At 43.1% G+C, this 26519-nt stretch overlaps 1 protein-coding gene across 5 annotated transcripts in view; it reads left to right on the top strand.

Annotated features, from left to right (window-relative positions):
• apba2b (amyloid beta (A4) precursor protein-binding, family A, member 2b) overlaps positions 1–26519 on the top strand; it is a 54876-nt gene that overhangs the window by 16853 nt on the left and 11504 nt on the right. For 3 of the 5 annotated variants that reach the window (XM_062561738.1, XM_062561742.1, XM_062561739.1), the window contains exons 2-7: positions 547–597; positions 19712–20206; positions 21050–22302; positions 24659–24739; positions 25504–25543; positions 26005–26150. In XM_062561738.1, coding sequence (XP_062417722.1) covers positions 19732–20206; positions 21050–22302; positions 24659–24739; positions 25504–25543; positions 26005–26150 — 1995 coding nt within the window. In that variant the 5' untranslated portion in view covers positions 547–597; positions 19712–19731. Of the gene's footprint in view, positions 1–546; positions 598–18431; positions 18451–19711; positions 20207–21049; positions 22303–24658; positions 24740–25503; positions 25544–26004; positions 26151–26519 lie in introns of those variants that run through there. The other 2 variants (XM_062561741.1, XM_062561740.1) reach the window with 2 other exon arrangements.

Below are 26519 nucleotides of genomic sequence, written 5' to 3'. Positions count from 1 at the left end.
GTTTGAAGTAACATCTGAAGTCAAATTCCCTCCTGCTTTGTCAAAACTCAAGCTTAATATAGAATAGATCTGAAAGCTGATGAGAGAAGATTCAATGTTAAAATCATGGCTGTTTGCAGAAGTTTAAATTACACAGTATACATACTGTACAAGTATTGGTGTAAAATGTATATTATCTTTCTAAGCCCCAGATAAGCAGTTGACAACGAATAACTAAGTAATGAAATGATATCCCACATTATGTTTGTAAAATATTTGTGTAGTGAAGGAAGTTTTGTTCAGGTTTTAGACACTAGTTTAATCAGTAGCATTATGCAAGTGCAAACACATATATGTATTAATTTGGGTCCTTATTGCTGAGTTGAACAGCAACTGTGAAGAAGCGTCACTCTGAATCGTGAACCAACAATCCCATTTCTTATCATCTGCCCTCACATCTCGCCAGGAATAAGAGATCAAATCTCAATCTTCTAGCTGAACTGTTTTTTTCATGTGAGTTGTCTGTTTGATGCTCGGTCTGATGCTCTTTTTTCTTTTGTGTTTTAGGTCATTGCCTGGAGCAAACCGGAGAGCTGCTCTGCCTACCTACGGATATCAGTGAGTTGGCTTGGCAGGTTATTGCAGTATACTGAAGAGCATTGGAGGAATTGTTGTAGTGCCACTTGAAAAGCAGTCAAGGTCCCCCAAATTGTAGTTTAGACTTTGCAATTCTACAGCAATAATGATGAGATGACCACGGCCCAGTGTGTTTCTCTGTCTCGCTGCAATCTGACATGTCGTTGGGCTGTGAACAGACGGACAGAGCAGCCTGTGGGCTTCGGGGAGCTCTTTAACTCGCCTGGCTGTCCACTGAGTCATGCCACTGGAGCCAAAAAACAAACAAAGGGAGGACTTTAGGAGACAGACTAAGGGGTAAAAGAGTGGAAGAAATAGGGAAGTGAAGGGTCAAGATAATTGGTTGTGTGGCGCTTTATTTAAGTGTGTTATGTAGTACTTTTCTTGGTGTTGAGGCTGCATAATGCTTGTGTCTGTATAATAACCAATAACCAAACAAAATCATCCACACATATTCCACTGGTTAGAATTTTTGGAAAATGTCATACTTTCCTGTTTTGCAAGGACTGCTACAAAAACAACAATTTGTCATTTTTGGAGCACGTCATTTACCACCCACTAAGTTATTGAATTTAGTGGCTGAACTAGCTGAGTAGAATGAACCTGCTTAGTTTTAAATATTAATAATGACAGTTTGTGTCATTTGGGAATATGTTAAGTTTAAAACAACACTGACATTATTGAAATATTGTGATGGATACTATTCTACATCACTAAGCTCAAGGTGAGAGGTGGGCAGTGAAAGGAGGACAACATGTGGAAGTGGGCCGCTTGCGTGCTGATGGAGGAGGAAGGGGAGCATCATGTCAGAAGCAGGCCGAGGACATACTGTTCTGTGCAAGGCTGGAGAAAAAGAAAAAAACCTTTTGAACAAGCCAAAATGTTGCGTGCCTCTTAACACTGCCTTTTTCATCATTTATTAATATTCTGCTAGAATATTTATCCACCCTGATGCAGCGCCATCCTCCTAGAGAGAGCAATGACATCACCCTGACACCCAACAGCGTATCACAGCCTTTGTCGGTGTGGTCACCTGAACATCGTCCATTATCCACCAACGTCTCCTTTCCAGTTCCATACTTTTTCCATGAAGGGATTAAAGACAGACAAGACAGAGCTGGGCTTCAGATTCAAACCCACACAAAGTGGTCTTAAAGAAGCTGTGAATCCCTGACCAGATCACTGACATAAGCCTCACAGCCACACTCACTCTTGAGTAGGTCCGTAAACAGCCTCAGCATAGGTCTCCATCCATCTGTATGTCACTGATATGGTGAATCCATGGCTGTTGGGTTTCATACGGGGAACTATAGCGGTAGTCAAGTTTTTGCATGAATGCATTTGTAATTTGAAACAGCCAGTGCAGTGCAGAGATGTGTGTTTCGGTCTGCCAGCTGCTGGGCTTCACTTATTCTGATGAAATCCTTTGAAGATGAATTTTTTGGCAGAGCCGTAATTGGTTGTAAATCATCAAAAGCCACAGCGGCTCCATTAATGTGCTCACGAGCTCTGTGATACCACACTGTGAATGTACCGATAACTAACCCCTAAGTCAGGGTGGAATTGGACACCACGCTATGAAGTCGGTCACATCTGTCATCAAATACTTTATGCTGTTAAATCATCTGTACTGTTCCTGTCGTCTGCTTTCTTTAGTTCTTTGGGATTGCAGTTATCTGAAAACATAAAAGAATCCACAGTATTTTGTGTGTTTGCACTGTGTGGATGTGTGCTCGCGTCTGCTTCAAAATATAGCATGGAAATTCTTCTGATTATTGCTTTTTAGTCCAAATTGTCAGCCCTCTGGCGCCAAATATACGAGGTTCATATAAATGTTTGAGGTCTTTTGAGAAAGCTGTGAACGTGATGAAACATTTTTGACCAAGCACGTTGTCTTTTATCACCCACTCAGATAGCTGTCCACACCACAACTCAAAGTGCAACCATTTATACTGATAGATTGAAGTTCCTCTGAAATATCCTAGAATCATCACATGACCAGAAAACCGTTGGCTTCCCAAATCAATTCAAAATATGTAAAACACACGCTAGGAAAAAACACAATAAACCCCATGTGTTTTGCTACTGTAATTTGCACCACCACATTTCCAATTCTGTATTATGTGACTGAATGAATACGATGTCACAGTTGGCTCTTCCCCGATCAGATGCCAGTAAGGCGTCTTAAAACCAGGTTCATTCAGGCGCCAAAACAAGCGCCGATGAATACGGGCAGTTGGCTAGAAGTTGTTGTATAACTTCTGCAGGTGGACAGAGAAGGTCAGAGGGCAATGAATCCCCTCTTAGGGGTGCAATGGGTCATTAACCTCATAGTTCGGAGTGCAACAAGGCTCTCCGTTTTCCGATTATATTATTTGTTGCTGTTGTTTTGTGATTCATGACACTTTGTTATTGTCATCCATAGTGGTTATTTGCACTCACACGCACAACTAATGTGGGGAGAGGGGGGGCTGTTGTGATTCAGTGTCATGTTATGAGCCTATATTTCTAGCCTATATACTACTTGTGGACTAAACATGGGACTGGTCCATAGTTTTACCTTCAGAGCAGAGTGGAGGGATGTGATGTAACGGGATTCAAATGAGAGCTGCATTAATCCAGATTTCTGTCGTCATGGGAAATGTGCTGTTTTCGGCTGTGTTTGGTCAGCCAGTCCTGTTCTGCCCTTGCCATCACTTATGATCCTTGGCTGCATTCCAAGGGACAGGGAAATTAGTGCTCAGCACATCACAGGAAAATGAATGAAGCAACGTATCTGCAAGCTGCCATCTTGACATTGATTTATGTCTCCTCATATCTGACCTTTCCTAAAATAAATACAACCATGACAGTTCTCTCAATGAGGCATTTTGTACATCCTGATGGAACATAAACATCATCAGTAAAAACATGATCATATGTATACATTGAAAATGTCTATTTTTGGATGTCTTTGGGATAATATGTCAACTGTCAACTTTGGCAAAATTTCTTTTCAATTTCAATTTTGTTTGCACAGCCTTCTTGGTACTTCTTTTATTTGGGGGACATTGCTTGCCCACATAACATCATTCAGTAGTCCCCAATTGTCTGGCGCGTTGGTGCAGCATTTATTTTTGCCAATTTGATTTTCTGCTGCAGCTCTTTCTCTAGCATTGGTCTCTTGTTCTCTCCTATATTACTGTGCATTCCTGCCCTGTATACAGAGAAAAAACTAATTCAACAGTTTGTGGATTATTCTGTTTAGGTAATTAACGGGAAAGCTAATATTTTGATAATTAAATCATCAAAAAAAATACTTCTCATTTGTGAAGATGTGCTACTTTATTGTCTTATGTTAACATGTAGACCATATTATACAGTATAGTAATCAATAATGAAACTAATGATGAGTCTAAATTCAATCCAAGACATCAGCATACTTTCATATCAGGTATTATTATATTGGCCAATAATCAGCTGGTTAGCACTGTTAGCAGTGAATTGACAATATTTAACGCATTAAACAGCTCAGTATATAAAATGATCAAAGTCATAATTTGAGCCTCCCGGTCCCTGATATTAAATCAGCTTTCACAATACAGTCCTCAACCCCAAATCCTTATATTTTATGTAAACATTTTAATGATATTTATGAGTTATTTCCCAAAGTCTTCGTAAATGCCTATTTGATGTATTTTGATGTTTGAACTTGTTTTTGGATTTACCTTGAGATCCAAAAGAGACAGCAGGGATGTACCTCGTACCTAGAGTGATCAGGGCTGCTCTTGTGCTCCTGCATGTAATGCCTTCAATATTTAAACCAGGCAACCAGCACAGACGCAAAATCTGAGAAGATGCATGCTCTCTGTAGACGTTCAACACTGAGCCAAACCCGGGCACCCACTGTGGCTCTGCTTGGCACAGTTTCCACTGAGCAATGTGAGCAAGATTTCCCCAAAGAAATCTAGGTTTAGAAATCCGCAATCTTAAAATAGCTTTAGAATCATACATTATTACAAAGCGGGCCTGCCTCCTCTGTCAAACTGCTCTTGCTACTGTGATTGTCACCTGGTTTTCTCTGAGCATGCACATCTGAAAAGATTCCCTAAACATCATTAGCATAGCTTTTTAGTCGATGTCAAGAAACTCCAAGATGACTTATCTGTCTCTCAAAAGTAAATGCAGTTAAAAAGGGATCAACCCTTTTGTAGATAATGCAACACACATGAGTAGAAATTGCTTTGACATTTGAATGTATTAAAGAACAGTTGCTGGGGAATACGAGAACCTACAAGGCTGTTTGTGTTTGAGTGGAGCGGACCGATTACAATCTTCCATCCCGACTCTGTGTGTTTCCCCTGGGCTCATTAAAGAACAAAGGATGTTGGAAGGCGTGACACCTCCTACTGAACCTGCCACTACTTCAGGAGGATTGATGAACACATGCATGCCCACACTAAGGCAGATGCAACATAGCAGAGCCAACTGTGTATAATGTTCCCACGCATTGTCATACGGGCCTCAATACCCACACACAGATGTCCTTGCGACTGCACTAACAATCCAAAGCAAGCGTCTTTGTCTGTTGTTGTGGTCGGCAGTGCTGCTGCTCCTCTGCGTGGCCGTGCAGGCGCTGTGTGCGCGATAAGTCCTCAGCTCCGTCAGCTGGGCAGCAGTGATACTGCAACAAATCTCTCCGTTTCAGGTCATTCAGACACGTGCAGGTTTGGGCTGACACATCGATGACACTGCAACGCAAAGAAGAGTAAAACACTCAACCCTGCTGTCTTCAGAAGCAGATGCTGAAAACACGGGGAAAACTGAGCCCCTGGCTTTGTTTTCAATTAACAGTTAATTATAATATCACTTTGCTGCAGGGTTTCCAAGGACTTTCCATCCTGAGCATGTATCGATGTGGAAAAAAAGAGGTCTAAGGCTGATTGAGTTGCTCTATAGTGTGTGTGGGCGTGTATTACTTATTGTGGTGTGAATGCTGATAAATCTTTTTTTGCCTGTTTTCCCTGAGGTGTTGTTTGATTGACCGAACCCAGAAGTTATTTCATGTGCATGCCACCAAATTGGATTAGCGGGCCCGGTTGTTGCTGCTCAGCCTGACTGTCTCTCAATAAGATAAGGGGATATTTCCCAGCCCAATATTGCTCGCTCCGTTCTGTGCTGTCAGTGAATACAATGACCGTCAACACATTTAATGAATTATTAGCATTTCTCTCAGGATTCTGTCAATGTGGAAAACAGGTTTGTGGGAGTAAAAGTAAACGTTGTTTTTTGTCGTGGTCTAGTATTTGAGTTGCTTCCTGGAGAATAGAGCTGATGCCGCGGGGTGTTGTTCAGTCTGTAAATCTAATTATGGGGCAACTGTCAGATGTCCATTACTGCCAGTCATTAACAAAAAGTCACCTGAGCCAGGAGTTCCAAGCCGCTGTCTTTCTTCTGATTTGAAAGGACCTCATGGAGGTTAAAAAAGTGAAATTTTCTGAATAGGGATCAATAAAAGCAGAAAAAGACCAGGTGAGCCATTGTGTTTTTACAGGGAGAAAGTCTCACTCTGATCTTTTCAGACCTTCGGGGACCATTGTGAGACCAGAGTGGTTTTGTGGTATTGTCCTCTGCTCTACGGCTGTTAGCAGAGGCCCATGCAGTATATACTGTATCTTTCTTACGGTTTTACCCAATCATGGGTTGGAACTATTACTAAGTGGGAGTCAAAAGTTGTATTCATATGTTCAGTGAACACATTAACCTTGATATATCATGTATAGCGGCTTTTACACAACAAACAATATCCGAAAAGCCGCAGCAGGCTAAGACATGAGGGGATCATACTAATGACGCGTCGCCCTCCAACGTGAACATTTCACCAACAGTAAGGCACAGTGACTAAAGAACAAGAATTTTATTTGACAGTCGATAGTAACATTTCTGGTGACGATTACAATGACAATGACGCTGACGCTGACGCTGACGCTGGTCAAAAGAAAGTTTTTTCCCCCATGCTCACCCTGCAGCCGTGCTCCAAACAACCACCCCCCACAGGTGAACAGACACACACTAATATACACCCGCCCACACACACCACACCCCGCTTACGGTGTCGTGGGTACGAATGACGTCACACCACACACACAAACAACGTAGAAAGAAAGAATAATACAAAGGAATAATCAAAACGATGTATGGCTCCTACATTCCGGCCCCAAATTATTTCATAGTAATAATTGACCAGCCAATTCACCTAGTGGGAGACAGACATCAATCAAAATACAAAGTGAAAATTCAGTCCTCTTAAAGTCCCTTGATGTCGATGTTCATGTACGAGGTATCCAAAGATCTTCACTGCCCCTCTGCTTCCTCTTGATCACAGATCTTCCACGCTTAACTTCAAATGGTCCAAAACAGTCCAACCCAACACGACTGAAAGGAGGCTCATCAGGAGTAATTCGGTTGTGAGGAAGATCAGCCATTTTCTGATGTCCAGGAGAAGCAGACAGTTTACGGCAGGTAACACATTTACTCAGAACCCTTCTGATGGCAACGCAGGCACCAGGAATCCAATACTTCTGTCGCAAATGAGAAAGCATATGATTTCGTCCACCATGGCCTGTTTCTTGATGTACATGAGCAAGGATGAGATTAGAAACGTGTTGATCTTTAGCCAGTATAACTGGATGTTTCGCTTCAAGTGGCATTGCTGCTCTACTGAGCCGTCCCCCAACCCTGATGAGATCACCATCCAGGATCGGGTTTAGCTTGTAAAGATGACTTGTCCTTCTTACACACTCTCCTTTCTTCAAATGGGACAGTTCCTCCGAAAACTTCACCCCTTGACAGAAACGGACAATATTTAACTCTGCCATGACCATGTCCTCCACGGATAAACCCTCCTTTGGTATTTGAGACTTAATACCTTCCATCTGAACCTGTAGTTCTTTCTCCCGCTGCTCAATACTTAGATCTGTCCTAGAAATGTTTTCTCTCGCCAGCTTTCGATGTTGCACCAAGGATAGGAGCAAGTTCTTAAACCTAAGAAGCCAACCAACAGCCCTTTTAAGACGGAACCAGGAGGAAAAGTAACAAATGAGCTTCTCCACAGGACTAACCTGCTCAACTTGAGCAGCGCTCACCACCACAGCCCTGACCTCTGGGTCTTCAGAGAGAGAGCTTTCCAGGGTCTCAGGATTTTTGGGCCACATGCACTCAGGCTCACAAAGAAAGTCAGGACCACAGAGCCATGCATCAGTCTTTAAAAACGACTGAACACTAATACCTCTGGAAGCTAGATCCGCAGGGTTGCTTGCTGTATTCACGTACCTCCACTGTGATACGTTAGACGTTTTCAATATTTCAGACACTCTGTTTGCTATGAAGATCTTAAACCTAGATGTCTCATTGGCTATGTATTTCAAAACAGAAGTGCTGTCCGTCCAAAAGACCGACTTTTCAAGGTCCATATGCAGCTCTTTCCTCCACAAGTTGTCCATCCTGCTAGCCACCACCGCGGCAGTCAGCTCCATACGGGGAATGGTGACAATTTTTAAAGGAGCTACTCGTGCCTTTCCCATTACAAACGCACGGTGAGTCTGCCCGCTATCGTTATGGAGTAACAGGTAAGTCACAGTCCCAAACCCTTCCTCACTTGCGTCTGCAAAGTGGTGTAGTTGAGCAGAGGCAAGACGACCACAGTCCACTGGTTTTAAACACCTACTGACCTCCCAATTTTCAAGATCATGAAGGTCTTCCAGCCAGGCCGTCCATTCTCCTGCAACAGAAGAGGGCAAAGGATCATCCCATCCCAGACGTCTCCTACAAAGGTCTTGGAGTATTTTCTTGGCAGACAAAACAACAGGTGCCAAGAAACCAAGAGGGTCGTAAATTGAACTAGTCACGGACAAGATTCCTCTTCTTGTGAGTGGGTGGGGCTTAAGTGTAATTTTAAACTTGAATGAGTCAGATTGGACGCACCACTGAACACCCAAGGCACGTTCTACAGGCAAAGCATCACTGTCCAAATCCAGATCTTTTACCTCTTTGGCCCGCTCCTCCTGAGGAATAGCGGCGAGGACGATGCGTTGGTTACTAATCCACTTTGTGAGCTTAAAACCCCCTTTAGCACACAAGGCACAGAGCTCTTGACATAAAGATACTGCTTCCTCTTCAGAGCCAACAGACACCAAACAATCGTCGACGTAGAAATTGTGCAGTACAGTGTTAACTGCCACAGGACTGAAGCACTTTTGATTGTCTTCAGCACACTTCCTCAGGGCGAGACAGGCACAGCTAGGGGAGGAAGTAGCACCGAATAGATGCACCCTCATTCTGTACTCCACTAGCTCCTGAGTACAATCTCCATCTGGCCACCACAAGAATCTCAACAAGTCAGAGTCTTCAACTGGCACCCTGACCTGATGAAACATGGCTTCAATATCAGCCATGAGCACGACAGGTTCTTTGCGGAATCTTGTGAGGACTCCCACTAACGAATTTGTGAGATCTGGTCCCTGAAGAAGCTGAGAATTCAAAGACATCCCCCGAAACGTGACCCCACAATCAAAAACTACTCGCAGCTTTTTCTTCTTGGAATGATACACCCCATGATGGGGTACATACCACACCCTTCCATCACAACGGGCCAGCTGCTCAGTAGGAACTCTCTCTGCGTAGCCATTAGTCAGCATGCCAGACATGAATGTAATGTAGTCGGAGCGAAAAGATAGATCTTTGTTCATACGCCTTTTTAGACTCAATGTACGCTGCTCTACGATTGTCTTATTGTTTGGCATTTTGAGGGATCTTTGTCTTACCGGCAAACCGATATTATAATGACCATCAATGAGCTTAGCAGATTCAGAAACTGACTCAATGAAGCGCTTATCCTCTCTCGACAGACCAGGTTGGTCATCATGCAGATTTTCGGGAAAATCCACCTTCAGTTGTTTTTCCCAAAGCTCATCAAGTCTCGCCACGGAGATGCGATTAACTGAGATGTCGGGCTGTGAACACTGATCACGGATCTGATTATCTCCTCGCAGCGGACCATTGACGGTCCAACCCAGAATGGTTTTAATTGCATAAGGGCCGCCGTTCACGGCTCGAACTACCTCCCACGGCTCCAGAGCTTGAGGGACGTTAGTGCCGATCAAAAGGTCCACATCAGCGTCAATCTCTGGTATTTGTATGTGTCTTAGGTGCGGCCATCTTTGGAGGTCTTTTGAGCGTGGAATGTTACCTCTATGAACAGGCATGCTTCTTTGAGTAAAAATCTCAGGCAGGTCACAAAAGCTGTCAGAATCCAACTTGGAGACTTCCAAGTCTGACAACCTGTAACTTTCCACCACCTTCTCCTGCCCCATAGTTCTAAGGAGTATTCCGAGCTTCTTCCCTGTAAGATTGAGCCGATTCATGAGTCGCTCTGTACAAAACGAGGCAGTACTCCCCGGATCCAGAAACGCATACGTGACCACGGTCTCTTGCCCACTTTTGGATTTCACCTGAACAGGCAAGATAGAAAGTGTACAGTCCTGCTTACCGGCCCCAGTTAAGCCACTGGACTGAACAGACACCACAGCGCCTTCTCTGACTGGTTCAAAGCCACCATTGGCCTGAGTCAAACTCTTTTGTTTTGCTTTGGGGTGGAAATGCAACAACGTGGGGTGTCTATAATTGCATACTCTACATATTAAACGTTTTCTGCAATCTTTACTCATGTGCCCAACGCACAGACATCCAAAGCACATACGGTTCTCCTTCAAAAAAGACAATTTCTCATCTTGTGTCCTTTTACCTAAAGAAAGACAAACATCCAACGAATGTCCAGCTCCACAGAACAAACAAACTTTCACAAGAGAGTTCTTCTCTATTTTGTTTCCAGACTCCACTTTCTTCTCAGCAGGTGTCACGGTAGTGGCAAAACTACTGCCTCTAGCCTTTGAACCAGTTTGAGAGTGCAACTTGACTATTTTTAATTCCTTTCTTCCTGTCACATGTGTATCTTGTATATTTCCAAAAAGAGGGTCACTTGCTATCTTGACTTGCCTCTCAACAAACTCCACAATGTCTGAAAATGTAGCTCTACGGCGAAACTTCTCCTGAATATCACCAGCCACACTTCTCCAATGATCCCGCAACTTATAAGGCAGCTTTTTCACAATGCTTTGCATATTCGTAGGTACATCCAGATCTTTTGCGGCAGTCCCCATGGAATTGCAACATTCCTGTAACATTAGACTATACGCCTGCAAAGCGTCGATATCTTCAGCTTTAACCATAGGCCATGAAAGCACCTTATCCATATAAGCGGAGGCTACTTTGAATGGATCGCCAAAATGTTCTTGAAGTAGTGACCTTGCCTTAGTGTATCCACGAGACAGAGGCAGATGTTGACAGCTACGGACCAAATCCCTGGGCTGCCCTCTCGTATACTGCTCGAGGTAATACAAACAATCCTTTTGGCTTTGTGTTCTAGCTTCAATGTTGTGTTCAAATCCTCTTATGAAGGTTTGATACTCCAGAGGATCTCCATCAAAAACCTGTAGGTCTCGCTTAGGTAAGAGAAAAAGTGACTGTTGTTCAACCAATAAAGATGTAATTTGATTTTGTCTTTCCAAAACTGTGAGAAAGCGCTGATCAGAATTATTCGCTGTCACAGATGTATCTCCAGATTGAATGTGAGTAACTGGTGGATAAGAAGAACCTTCTGGAAGAGTGGACATACCAACCCCAGTCGCAGCAGCGGGCAGAGAAGGCAAAGCAGACGGACCGGGCCAGGTCACAGCAGCAGGCGGCTCCCTTCTGTTGTGTGTCTTAGGCCTTACAGCAGAATAACCTGAAAGCAAAGCTTCACCTCCAGCCTCTGCATCCCATGGTTGGGTGTTGAACTCAGGCACGAATTTGACAGCATCAGGTCTTAACTGTGTTCCTTTTCCTCTTTCCAAATAAGAGTTCATCCCATCTGATTTTACGGAAACATTAGACACACAGGATCCTTCTGAAGCCTTGAACACACTCACTTTAGCCATAGATGCCGCCAGCTCCGTGTCCAGGTCCAGCTCCTCCTTTCTCTTCCTCAATACTTCCTGCTGTTCTTCCAGGGCATGTTTCTGACTCAGCATTCTTTGACGAGCCATTAGAGCAGCTGTCTCAGCTTCAGCCCTTAATCTAGCTGATGAAGTAGTGGACATAGATTTACTTACTACTGAACTGTGCCTCTTTGACTTCACTGATACATTAGAAACACTATCAATCGGTCTAATGTCATCCACTACATTTTCCAAAATACCTGCCTCATTGTTGGGAACAGATCCTAAACATGGTGCGACAACACACTCTTCTGCCGTGTCTGGCACCTCAAGCAGCCATTTATTGGTCTCCTCCACAAAAGCAATTGTATGTTCTTCAATACTGACAAACCAAGAATTTTGTTTTTCTTGTTCTTCAGGTGGGAGCATAGAAGCCACAACACCATGAAGATGACTTGCTACTTTAAACAAGCTCGATACCTTATCAAGGCATGACCGTATTTTTTCAGCATTATCCGCCCTTTGCATTAGGCTTTTAATTTCTCTTATTGCACCTTTAATCTTCCTTATTTTTACTTGACGTTCTTCTTGGAGCTTTTCCAATTTGTGCTCAAAGGCTTTGGGTGTAAGTGTTATTTGTCTTTTCTCAACTTGGCTGGTGTCGTTCAACTCCATTTTCCATTTACAAAAAATCCAATAAATCACAAAAAATATCTGCTAATGACGTTAAGACATAGCGCTCTTTTATAATTTGTATTTCCACCTGAAAATAGTACAGCTACAGTGCATCGTTTTGATTCCCCCTAACTTCCACCGAGGCTAAACTAGACTCACCCTAGTCTTCTGTGCGTACTAGCGGTGGGTATTTATGTACCTAAATACCGATAGCCTCAAACCAGACTAACCGTCTTAGAACGAGAACTACGGCGGCACTCCCAAGCGCAATGCTTCACCCGCTTGACGCACGAACAAAAACCCTACAAAAGGTCCCAAAACAAACAAACCAGTACAATCACCTTATGCGAAAGTACTACTAAGCCTAGCGGGGAATACAAACAATGCACAATATTTATAGACGTGTACCTTTCAAAATAGAAGCGCTGTGATCACAAAAGGCATAGTAACAGCAAATTTGTGAATCAATGCGCTTTACGCGAGTCTAATGAGCGTTCACGTCTATCGTTTACAACTTTGAAAGCGATCTCCGACATCCAGCGTTATCACGACAATACATTTCCGCGCTTCAACAAACTTTCTTTTGACAAAATTATAGCGGCTTTTACACAACAAACAATATCCGAAAAGCCGCAGCAGGCTAAGACATGAGGGGATCATACTAATGACGCGTCGCCCTCCAACGTGAACATTTCACCAACAGTAAGGCACAGTGACTAAAGAACAAGAATTTTATTTGACAGTCGATAGTAACATTTCTGGTGACGATTACAATGACAATGACGCTGACGCTGACGCTGACGCTGACGGTCAAAAGAAAGTTTTTTCCCCATGCTCACCCTGCAGCCGTGCTCCAAACAACCACCCCCCACAGGTGAACAGACACACACTAATATACACCCGCCCACACACACCACACCCCGCTTACGGTGTCGTGGGTACGAATGACGTCACACCACACACACAAACAACGTAGAAAGAAAGAATAATACAAAGGAATAATCAAAACGATGTATGGCTCCTACATCATGATTGAAAGTGCCAAAATCACATTAGTGCAAATTAATTATTATTATTACAATAAATTCGTAGTATTGTGATGGTTTAATTAGCTCTCTCATACGGTGGAACAGTCACCACTTACTGGATTTTTATTTATTTTGACATTGATTGATTCAAAACATTTGTTACATTCTCAAGAAGGGCTGGGTTCAAATTCACTGAGCAGTCCAGTGGTGTCAACGTTTCTGCATTTGTCCTTATATACTGACATTGATGCATTACTAATATGTTCTCTGCAAAACAAATTTAGTCATGTATCAAACAAATCCAAAGACCTTAAATGTCTGTCTGTGTAATCATTATTTGCTAAAGTAGTTGAAAAGCATGTTGGTCAAAAGGAAGATTAACTGTGTGTAGCAAATTGTACTGCATCAGACCTTCGGCTTATTATGTCCCTTTGACTCAAAGACCCTAACCATAGCTCGACATTGTGAAGGGCAGTAAATAAGACCTCCTAGACCAGAGTACAAAGTATGAAAAATAGACTTTACACAAATCTATCTATTCCTAATTAAAACATGTTTTTTTTTTTATTTAGATCAATTTTCAATCTCACTTCTCATTTTCAGAGATTAATGCTCTCGGTCTCGTTTCTGTCAGGACGCACACAAAAAATGACTAATCCGTTTTGCATGCTTCCTGCAAGCAGAACATAATTTGCACAATTAGCCACATCTCCGTCAACTATATCATCTCCCTCACTTTCTATTGGGCTATTAGATTAATACACATTGATTTTGTTGTCAGATTTCTGCCGGGTTGGATTGGTGTGGAAGAACTCTTCATTAAATCCTATCATGTCTGCAATGGTGGAAGTTCACAACAATGAACGTAGGGTGTCAAGGCTGCTATCACTGTTAAGTTCACCATTTTTAGATATTAGAATGACTCCATGCTTTTTATGTCTCATTCTCTCTCACTTTCCGTCTCATCAGTAACCATACCCTGTTGACAGCTTCAGTTAAACCCTGTGAAATTGCCCCAGTATCTTTCTCCCGCTGGGCCCATTTAGTTGTGTTTAGCTCTCTGCAAGCTGGGCTTTTTGCCAGGTAAACTTTGGAGAGTGTTTCATGTTCCTGCTTAAAATGTAGGCCAACCTAGGCCCCAAGTGCCACCTGGCCTGCCTCAGAGCCCACAAACTGAAGGACGTGCTCATACTGTGAGTTCACCTGGTGCATTCAGTGTCCACATGCAACAAGTCTAAAACAGGGTAAACGTATATTCTTCTCCCGCTGTGGTCAATCTTGGATTTGAACTACTTCTAATGCATTTAGCTGATAAGTTTGATTTTTTTGTTTCGAGTAAATACCATCTTGTCAAAAACATTTCTCTTACATCTTGTTCAACTTGAATTTAAAACCGCATAAAGACCGAAGCCTGCTAAAGTGCAAAAAAACTGTGAATCTGTGTTGAGGCATGTTGCTTGTTTTCCTGAACCTAGACAATGTGCATGATGCAGGGCCACACAAAAAGAAAAACAGCCATCTGGTGTATTCATTCTGCACTCACCTGTTGTTTTGGTGTGAATTTACTCACTGCTCACACTAAAAGGGTTGCTGGTTCTTGTGTCACTAGAAACCGTTACTGCACAAAAGGTTACATTGGTTTGTTCTGTAAAATGGATTACTTGATGATTGATTGAGACGGTCCTCCTATGAGAGATTGAGCTGGAAAACAAAGAGTTGCCATGGTAACGGAGGAGGAGTTGGAGGGCGTGTCTGGGCCGTTGTGCTTGAAGTGGCTGAATGGACAATGGCAGGTAGAATGGCGGATGGAGAGCAAGCGATGCGTTCAGTGGTCCTTTGCCATTCCAGGCTGCTCACCGAGTCTCTGATTTCCTTCTCTCCCTGTTTCCCGCTTTGCCCTTCTGTTCGTCGTCCTGAAGTGGGTGGGAGGGAGGGAGGAAGGAGAACAAATGCTGAATGTCAATGAGACAGCTGAGAGGAAACTCATTGTCTCACTCCGTCTCTTTCAGATAGAGCCTTTAATCTTTGTCTTGCAAGCAACATAACTCAGCAGGATCTGGATGTTACACAATCTATCAGTATGTGTTTAAGAAAGTGGAAATGCTAAATGTTATGTAATGTTTACAGTGTCGTTTAAGCATAGCTGGCCCCAATAGAGATGTTGAAACTTAAAGTAGATGGTCTTTGGTAAACTAGTATCAGGATTATACATTAGGTAAAGGGTTGTTTGACTCCCAGTTGAAAGGGAAGCTTGCAGGAAGAAATCCTTTTTCTTCACAGAATGTAATGGCCTCTTGGAGATAAATTCAACTTAGCGAGGCCACTGCAGTAATTGCAGGAAGCATTCAAATAAATTTGCAAAAACGGCGTGCTAATAGGTAAATATGTCTCAATCTAAATGCAGATATCTCAATTGCCATTTGAAGCCAGTGATTTTGCAGAGGCCATCTAGGATTACAGCCGCTGCTGTGTTTTTTTTATGCAACCAATGAACGGATTTAAAATGTATAGTGACGTAGTGGCGCAGACCTGTCAATCACACAAATCCCACCCTACTATAAGAATACTCTACTTTCTGTTATGTTTTACTCTGAATGGTTGACTTATGTGAAGAAAGTATTGATTTTGACCATATACTCATGTTTACAATGTTTTTTAAGGTTGCAATACAAGTACGAATTACGATCCATTTCTCATAGACGTCAAGCCAGACCTTCACAAACAGAAATCTTTGTGTTTCTTTGTGCAAAACAGGGAGAAAGGACAAAATACAAATCTCTCTTCCTCAACCCTGTGCTGAGTAGCGGCAGGTTGCAAGGTCTCTATCTTGTATGTATGTATATATATATATATATATATATAAATATATAAATAGAATATTTCTCTCCATCCTCTCTGGAAACTCATTGAACCGGTGCATATTCCATCATTGCTCATCTAATCCTACCCATTTAGCTGCATGAATTTAACAGTTTTTCCATCCCAACCACAATTTTTAATGCAAAATATGGTTTGATCGTCAGTGTCTGATTCTGTCAAAGCAGCAGAATTCACCTTCAGTCAGTCAAAACGATAGAAAGCGAATCATAATACATAATAGTTGGCTATGTAGACTAAGGCTTCAATTGTTCAACTATGTTTACAAGTTCCATAATAAAGTAGATGTTCTGATATTGATTGATGCAAATCTATACGCTCCTGTAATACAATTGATGTTTATGCAATTAACTGACCAATGCATCAGACTAAAAACATAAATCATTTTTATAACCTAGTTTAACTACACACCTCGCACCAGTGATTTTCAGGTGTTCCTCTTATATTACTGCGCAGTATGACATGGGCTGTAATATAAAACCGTTAAAGGCATTTTCATTCCTTCTCAACTTTAAATACCTTGGTGCTTCTGATCCTCACTTTCCCACACCCAAAGAGGATTTGTTCATTCATGGGCTAATCAATAGAGCTACTTATTTCTGTCCTACTCCATTTGCAGACGATTTGAGTAATCATGTTACAGTTTCGGCTGATGATCTTCTCTCTTCGTGGTTCTCACACAATCTTCTGTCCTGCCTTGTCTCGTCCCTGTTAAGCCTGACTGTCTAAATCTGAACAGAGGTCATATCTTAAAACACATTAGTATTACCGAGTCCCTCATTCTGACTAAGCCATCTGCTGCTTCTCTCCCCCTATGTGCTCTAGTCAGCCCTTCTTTACCTTTTCATACACACACGACACATATTCGTGTAAACACACGCGATTAAGACATGCGTCCGCCAAAACGGGGTCCGAGGGTTAATTAAAGCTTTGAATAGGTCTGAATGTGGAGACAGCCTTGCACAAGTGGAGCCCAGCTGCAGCTGAAAACACACAATTTGGATTTTGCCGGCTGCTATTAGTACTGCTCATACGTGTGGCTATGAATGAGTGTGTGTGTGTGTGTGTGTGTGTGTGTGTGTGTGTAACCCTTTTGTTCAGTAATGATGGTAATAGCTTGAATCGGTGACTATATTTCAGCGCATTTATGTCGAAGCTCTGTTACGTGTGTTCTTTGGCCACTGCTTCTATTAAGATTCCCACAGGGCAGGAGCATGTCCTTGCATATATTAGACAGAGCGACAACCTATCATGAAGAGACTCTTTATAAGCCAGACCAGTATACACGCACAATCATTTATTAAGGTCTTATCTGGTTGTAAATTAGATGAAGAAGCCAATTTCTTTAAGTGATAACATAAAAGATGGTTGTGTTCGATGTTGGCGAACATTACAGCTGCACACAAGCAAATCTATTTACATATATTCTCTGCCATCACAAAAGAAAAGAACTAGTCGTCAATTTGAAATCTATATAACGGCGTACAAGCAAACACCAGCCAACTATTTTTTATACCCCTGTGAAAATAACGAATGGAATAAAGAACAAATTGAATATATATATATATCCTAAAATAATACCAAACAATATAAATGTCATATTCATTTTTGCTTCAATGAATGATAGAGGCACCTGTGTGGAAACCTATGGCCCAAATGGAGCCTGACTGCCAACTGTTGACTTAAAGCATCAAGACCAGATGAGCTAAAATATTTTTATATCTCGGTCAAAATATCACGGCTAAATTAATTCAATTAAACATACTATGTGTGATTTTTAATCACCATGGCCCTCAACTTATATGGATATATATTTTGGTAATAAAACAAAAAAGGAACCTGAGAACGAAACATTATTATTTTATATATATATAATAAACTTGAATGAAAAACAGGATTATGAGACCCAAATAAGAAACCCTGGCTTTTAAATCCACCCTGTGCTATTGGCAACAAAGAGGAGGTTAGGGGGTATCAGTCCCTAAGGGATGCAGTTACCAATAGTTACCAATCCTTATTGCCAGAATTGAGCGAGGCGGGGCCGGGTCTGTGCAGGAGGATGCTGGGGTGTAACGTGGAGGAGGAAGGAGGGTGGAGTCAGAGAGGGGCATGCTGTGTAGCAGCTGGTGGGGGAAGGGAGGAGCGAGGCCAGAGGGGAGGGAGGGAACGAGGGCGGATGGGGCCGTTGTTGCAGCAGATCCCAGTGCTATTGTATCCCACATTCAAGCTCAGGACCTCAGGTTAGTGAGCGATTTTCCAGACCAGACAAACGGAAGTCGCTTTTCATGTAATGTTAAATGAACATCCTGAAAATAGTGCTTCATTAGGTGTACAGTACATGTTCATATGTTTGATCAGGTGGAACCTGATTGTATTGTGTGTATTGTGTATTTGTGTGTGCATTTACAAGTATGTTGTGGTCAGTAACATCCTTAGAAGTGCTTGTATGTATGTATGTATGTATGTATATCATGCTTGTGCCGTTAGACAACAGCAAGTAGCCCCTTGTGCTGATGTAATATTTGTCCTCCGACTTGCCTACCTGTGGAATAACTGTTTGCAGTCTCTTCATACTCCTTGTTATATTTCACCGGAAGGAAAAAGCAGCAACACCCCTCTTGAGGGCAGTTGATCATGGCAACTGGATGGTGATGATGGCAACACAATGGATGATAGAGTATTCTCGACACAAAGGAAAATACAAAAAAATTACTCATTTTGGAATCAATAGGTGTGTGTATGTGTTGATGCAGGTTTGTGTGTTTATTTTTTTTGTTTTGAATTTTTTATTGGGTTTTTTAATAAAATCCTTTATATATTAGTCTTTGGGAAAGTAAGAATCAAATACTTGACCTTCCCACCTGTTCACTGCTGCAGTTTTGTAGCTTTTGCTTTGTTGCTATCAGTCTATAGAACAATGCTAGCAAAAGCCATGTGGTTTATCTAACAAAGTGATGTAACTGGCTATGATTTTGTTAGTTTGGCTTTTGATAGTAAAATGTTGCATTTGTTTTATCTTGTCTTATGCAAAGATGTAAGGCTACTTGCTTGTCTTCTCACCTGCACTTGTTAACCTAGAGTTTGTCCCCATGGTTGACCTTTCTCAACCAGCTTGTTACTAAAGGATAAGTAAGTCTTGACTTCTGTCATCAAACCAAATTGAATCAGGGCACATGTGCAGTACTGATGTGGAGATGACCATAATTAAACTATTGATTGTTTCTTTTGAAGTTTCACGGTTTATATGATGGTTGTGTGCTTAGAACACCGCTGGTCTTTGTGTCTATTGTTCTTAAGCTGAGTCTGAGGGATATATTGAGCCCCCTCTATTTGAAGCCAACATTGTGCTAAATAAACACAAAAAAGTTCCTCTCAATGTGAAAAAGAGACCGCAGTGTTCAATTATGTCGAGTACAGAAAAAGATAAATGGAGGACTATGTTGTGTTTGATAACATATCTTTTAAAGTTGCTCTAACATCGGGTCTGTATCTATTTCCTAGGATCAAACCAGTAACAATGCATGGCCTGTAAGCAGTCAGTCATGGCTCATAGGAAGAGGCCGGGGACCAGCGGAGGAAACAGAATGAGCGCTCCAGGGCCCCCCTCCTGCCCCACCCCTCACCCTACACAGTCATGTGATCTGAAAGCCCTCCCACCTCAGCAACGCCCAGTTCGCTACCCAAAAGAGTCAAGTGAGCCGAAAGCCCTCCCCCAATCCTGCAAAGCACAATATTCTTCTCCAAAGTCTCAAGCCCTGAGTTGCAAACATTCAGAAGTGGATGCAAATGCAGATGTTGAAGTGAAGCTGTACAGCAACCAAGCAGATGCAGGACCGGAGGTCCAGCGGCCAGCAACACCCTCCACACCAGAACATGAACGTGAGCAGGATTACCATGGCCGGGCAGACTTCCACGGTGGAGCTGACAGCCTGGATGACGACTCCAGCTCGGACTACATTAACAACACCTCAGATGAAGAGGAAGACTATGACCATGGTGATGCCATGTTTGTTTATTATTACCCCTCCAGTATCCATTCATCCATTGTTGATTTTCAAACACTTCATTTGTTTCTGTTGACAAGCTGTTATGGGGAACAAAAAAAGCCCTGAATTAGAATAATAGTGACAGCATGTAGATGAAAAAAAAAGTCCACTGCAAAATTGATATTGTACCTGGCTGGAATGAGTGGTCAGCTGTTCAATCAACGCTTAGTATTAAGATTTGTTTGTGACATATATAATATAAATGAATCACACTTAACATATTTGGAACCGGTTTAACTTTACATTACATGTTACATTACATGTCATTTAGCTGACGCTTTTATCCAAAGCAATAAGTGCATCCACTATAAAGATACAAACTCAGAAGAACAAGTAACAAGAAAGTACAATTTTCATCAAATAAGCAGTTTCAAAACATGTTATAGAAAAGTGCCAATATAAGAACAAGTGCTACGATTTGTTAGTGCTACGGTTTGCTAGTGTTTTAGTCAAGGTAGAGTCTAAAGAGGTGTGCCTTGAGTTTTCGGCGGAAGGTGTAGAGGCTCTCTGCAGTCCTGATGTCATCAGAGAGCTCATTCCACCATCTGGGAGTCAGGACAGCAAAGAGTTGAGATCTCGCCGAGTGCTTTTCTCTCAGTGAGGGAGGAACAAGCCGATTGGCAGATGCAGAGCGGAGTGTGCGGGTTGGGAATTTTAGAACTTTAGAACTTATCATTGGTCCCCATCCCTAAAAGGTACATGTGAGTGCTTGCTAGGTCAGTGCTTATTGAGATTTAAATTGAGTAGACCCAGATATTAATAACCACTTGTTTGTGATCATGAATCCCTGCAGGGCTGGCAGAGGAAGATGAAGGGGTAACTTATTACATCCGCTACTGCCCAGAGGATGACAGCTACCTGGAAGGTATGGATTGCAGCAGCCAGGGAGACTGTAAACACAACCAAAGCCACAGTCAGGGGGGCTGTGTCACCAGCATCCAGCCGGACGGAGCCCCCGCTGATGAATGTCAGCAGGCCGAGGAGAGAGAGGGAGTAGGCGAGGTGGAGGTGAGAGAGGAAGAATGGGTGGAGGGAGAGGGGGCAGTGAGGGAAGAGTGGATAGAAGACGAGGGAGAGGTAAGGGAAGAGTGGAGAGAGGGAGATGAGGAAGTGACAGAGGAGTGCAAAGAAGGAGAAGAGGAGGCGACGGAGGAGTGGATCGAGGGAGACGAGGAAGTGAGGGAGGAGTGGAAAGAGGGAGACGAGGAGGCGAGGGAGGAGTGGAGAGAGGGAGACGAGGAGGCGAGGGAGGAGTGGAGAGAGGGAGACGAGGAGGCGAGGGAGGAGTGGAGAGAGGGAGACGAGGAGGCGACTGATGAGTGGAGAGAGGGAGACGAGGAGACGGAGGAGTGGAGAGATGAAGGCCAGGCCAGGCAGGAGCAGTGGGTGGAACCTGAGAGGCCCAGGGGGGAGGAGTGGGCTGAGGGGGAGGGAGAGGTTCGCTGCGAGGTGGTGGAACAGGATCCAGATGAGCAGATATACAATGGAAGACCAGAACCAATCCTCGACCATCACCCCCATCTCCACCACCAACCCTGCATGCAAGACACCCTGCACACCCGAGAGGAAGAGGGGGGGGCCGAGAGCGAGGAGTACTGCCACCATGAGGAAGAAGATGAGGAGGATGAAGGTGACAAGAAGCAGAGACACGGAAGGGGCTACTACGCCCCAGAGGACAATGGCAACTCAGTGCGAGTCTCTCCATACTGTAGCCGCAAAGTGCTGGTGGTCGAGGGGGAGACGGGGGAGGAGGCGGAGGAGGACATTGATCAAATTGTTGCAGAGATCAAGATGAGCATGAGTATGGGGAGTCTAAGCAGTGGCACTGACCAAAGCCCAGAGGAGTTGCTGCAGGACCCTGCACCAAGTGACTACTCTCACCCGAAGCCGGATGCAGCCCCTTACCCACAAGCTCCCCATCGCCATGACAGCAGGCCCAAGTCCCTGAACCTGCCCTCCATGCACCACAACACCCCGGACCTCAAGAGGGGCATCAAGGCACATGCACGCTCGCCCGAAGACAGGCAGAGATGGACACAGGAGCAGGTGAGCTGTTTTTAAAGGTTAAAGCAAGCAAGCAATTATATTTCCATTTACCCATTTATAATATATAGTTTAAAACCAACCCAATTAGAGATCACTCATACGTGGTGAATTTGGGGTTGAACAACAAAAGACTACTACAACAACAACATACAGATGTTTGCTAAAAAGAAGATGGGATGGATTGTTTTTTGAGTAGTCTGCATCACTCTCATTCTTTTTAAACTAAAACATCAAGTCCATGCGCTATTGTCCCCAATATCGAAAGGATACAAAGTCAGGCTTATTTCTCAATTACACATTAAAAGCACATCAACTGGACAACGGAGGAAATTCAAATTTTGTAGTCTGGTGACAGCACTGAAAGGTGATAAAAATGTCCCCTTGTCAAACATTGTTAATCACGTTTCAAAAGATGTTAATAATAACACTAATGCCACATCACCACCTTAATCGGAAACAGCAATATGGAATTCCGCTGTCTGCCTTTGTCTATAGATGGAGCCCCAATTCATTAGTAATGAGGTTTGTGATTCACTGGCTTTTCTGGAAATTCCATAATCTTTTCAAATATCACCAAACCACTAGTATTTAGCATGAAAATAAAAATGAAGGGTGAAATAGAAATATAGCAAAAACAGCAACGTCGCTATTGTGCTAATCAGGCCTTTCCCAATGCAGAGAATGTACTGTACACTACGGCTGTGTCATTGATCTGTGGCGGCTTTGTGGTGAGGAGCTAGAGATGAGCTACACAACATGTTGCTCATCGCCACTGAGAAGGGCTGGAGCCTTTCCCCTCCCCCCGTGTTACCTTGAGCTGCCCTACTCCCCATCTCCCCCCCCCCCCCCCGCTCCCAGCTCTGGATGAGTGCACACGCAACATGTACAGGCGCACCAATAGATGCTAACACATGCTGAGCCCCCCCATCTTTTAAAAGTCAGATGGTAATACCAAGACGATTTGGTGGTCACGTCCTCCGTTATCAAATACAATGTTCAGTGTAGAGCAATTCAGCCTTTGAATAAACCAGGGCAGCAATGACTTAAATATAAGCTCAGCAGTTCACTGTGTGAATCAAGAGATTATGGATAAGAAGAATTATAAAACGGAGGGACGTAAAGGTCATCTACACACACATTCTGTTGCTGTGATGCATAGTAGATTACACAGTACTGTAGTCTCATTTCAATGGTGTTACATATTGTAAATATCAGTCAGAGTTAAATTATGTGTGACATGTTAGTTTAACTACCAAGGGTCAAGTGCTTTTGCAACCTTATCTTTTAGACCTACTTGCTTACTGTTTGATTTGCACCCTAATCAAATTAGTCATTTTGGTTTGAGAAAAGCACACTTTATGTATAATATATGACAAGATATTACTGTAGTTTGTATTAACCATTAATGATAAATAATTATGAATCATTAATAATGATGAGATAATAAGGATTGTGTAACACGTTGAGCCTAAAGCTAAACATGTATATTCATCATGTCGACTTTTGTTTTTAAAATATAAAATCATATCTTTATCTTCCTTATTAAATTAATGTGTGTTCTCCAGTACTTCACAGCAGAAGAAGCTTGTTCTCCTGGTGCCACTCTTCTGAATGCTAATATGCTAATAGTTTGAAATTGATGCAGTGCTGATTAATTGATGATAAAGTTCTGCATGTAGTCTCTCTCATATGTTCTGTTACAGATGAGGGCATGTACAAGGTTTGACTGGAGTCGGTACATGAATGTACCTTTGTGGAGCAACACAGTTAACAGCAGCAAACAACAACACAGGGCTAATTGACTTAATGGCTGTTTGCACAACTGTTGTTGGCAGCATGATGAATACTGATCAGGACTTAATGTTTCACTCTCTCCTAGCAAAGGATACCAGTAGTGTTATGTTTACGGTAATTCATTTATATTCCAACACACAGCCGCAAGGGCAAAAATTCCCCTTTTCCCTGCCCCACCAAGAAGGAGGAGGGTTATTGGCAGGAGAATACATCCACGTGTGTGAGGAGAGATGAGACAAAAGAAAGAGCTGGCTAGAGACAGAAGTTAAACATGTGCCAGTTTGAACCAAGAAAAACGACTGCCTCACCCTGAAGAGGATTTTAGTTTTCCATTTAATTACAGATAAACTCTGTTAATTTGGTAAAGGTCCAGAGAGTTACTTTCAGCCGGCCCACCAACACGAGTCACTCCATGTTTCCTCCAACCTGAACCTGTGCCTCCCACTCTAACCAGCAGCACAAGCAGAAGGGAAATGTTGTACATGTGCTTGACTTTGCCAATACACGATTCCTTCCTTTAATGCGTACACTCGCCCACCGGTTCCCTGTGTGTATTGGCCAGGTGAGCAACAGCGCGGAGCAACCCAGGAAACAGCAGCGCTCCGACCTCAACGTTCCCCTGGAGAACAACAATGTGCTAGAGGTAAGATGGTCAACCTTTGGCCCATACCAGGTTCCTTACACTCAGCATATGGCTGTGTAGGATGGCGTCCTGGTACCTAAGCAGCGGGTTCTTTTTTCCGTGAGATGTCTGCACTCGCTGCTTCCCGTGCTGCCTCTACCCACACCGCCCTGTCCTAAATAAAGTAGACTTTGTCAATGCGTGGTGAGCAGGTTGGAGGATCAAATGGATCCACTAAAATGAATGTTTGAATCCCATGAGTCACTTCAGATCCTGTCTCCTTTTCCTCGTCTCTCTTCCACCTCCCACAGCACTGTCGATGTGTGAAGTGGATGAGTTAGGCTTTGCACTCTCTCTACGTGCACTATTTCTGTGCCCTTGAGCAAGGCGCATATACCCGGTTTCTCAGCAGAGGAACTAAGGTGTACATCAATCTGCTACTGTGTGCATTTGTCAAAAATGTGGTGTCAAATCTCCCATACTGTTTAAACAGCATTTGTTGCCATGGCATTTGCCTAAATGTAGGAAGGGTAAAACGCTCACGGATGAAAAAGCAATAACCTTCCCCATAAACAGATGGGTTTTACAGGATTGGATGCTCCTTTAAAATTCTCTCTTCATCCGAGTTTTTCTAATAATTACCTGAAGTGAAGTGAATCAGCAGGCTTCCCTGCTCATCATGCCAAATTCTTTGGCAGGTGCTCTTCAAATTAGATGTTCGATGGAACGGAATGACACTTGCTAACCATCGTTTATCGGGCATATCCTGTTTCTTTTTCTTCCAGCCAACAAAGAAGGTTGCATCATTCCCCAGCTTCGTTGACGGTAAGTCAATCTGTCTGCACACCTGTTTTCATTTTTTTTTTTGTCATCACACAGGGCTGATATAATTCTTGTAGTAGGCCTAATAATGAATGAAGGGCTTAGCCGCCTGTCTGCTCCTTGAGCTCATGACAGCACATTGTGTCCCTGAGTGGGTGTCTGAGAGTCCACATCTCCATATCAGAGACACAGATTAATCTGAGCACAGCCTCCCACCAGCACCGTACCTCCATCAGCTCACAGCCAGTGGCCATCTCACTGCTGATTTCCATTTAGCCTGTTATTGCCATATCTCCATCTCCAGAGCAACAACGCTTGGCTCCATTTCTCCACACTGCTCGTTGACTGCAGTGATTACAATATTGTCTCCGCCACACAGCCGAACCCTTCAGTCTAACCGGACTCTGTCCTTCCCCGTGTGTCTCCTTGTTAATCACCATGCTCTCTGCTTCTCCCTGGCCCAGTACCAGGACCCTGTGAGCCAGAAGACCTGATTGATGGAATTATCTTTGCTGCTAACTACCTGGGCTCCACACAGCTGCTGTCTGAGAGGAACCCCTCCAAGAACATACGCATGATGCAGGCCCAGGAAGCTGTCAGCAGGGTCAAGGTACCCAAAACAAATCGACTCAAACATGCAAAAACACACATTGCGGTTAGTTTTTGACACAAAGTTATCCATATCCATTATTCCCTCAATCAGCTGGGTATGTTTTCCCGTTTGTTTCCTCCCCTGGGGGAGTTTCCCGGTTTTAAATATAGAACATCCTGCATTTTTCATAACAAATCTCAGATATCAAACTAAATAAATGTTAAAAACGTACATATTGTTTCATGGCGGTTGTGTTCTTCAAAAACCATCAAACACTTCCATCAATCTTTACGGTTCTTCAGATGAGGTGGAAATGCAAACAGGAAGGTGCACAGAAGAGTTTTAGTTTCCGATTTTTTCCGATTCCTTTTTTCCTACAACTATTGA

Source organism: Pungitius pungitius, chromosome 4 (assembly GCF_949316345.1).
Source record: "Pungitius pungitius chromosome 4, fPunPun2.1, whole genome shotgun sequence".
NCBI lineage: Eukaryota > Metazoa > Chordata > Actinopteri > Perciformes > Gasterosteidae > Pungitius > Pungitius pungitius.
The sequence above is the reverse complement of the archived record's forward strand: the minus strand, read 5'-3'. Positions and strand labels throughout refer to the sequence as shown.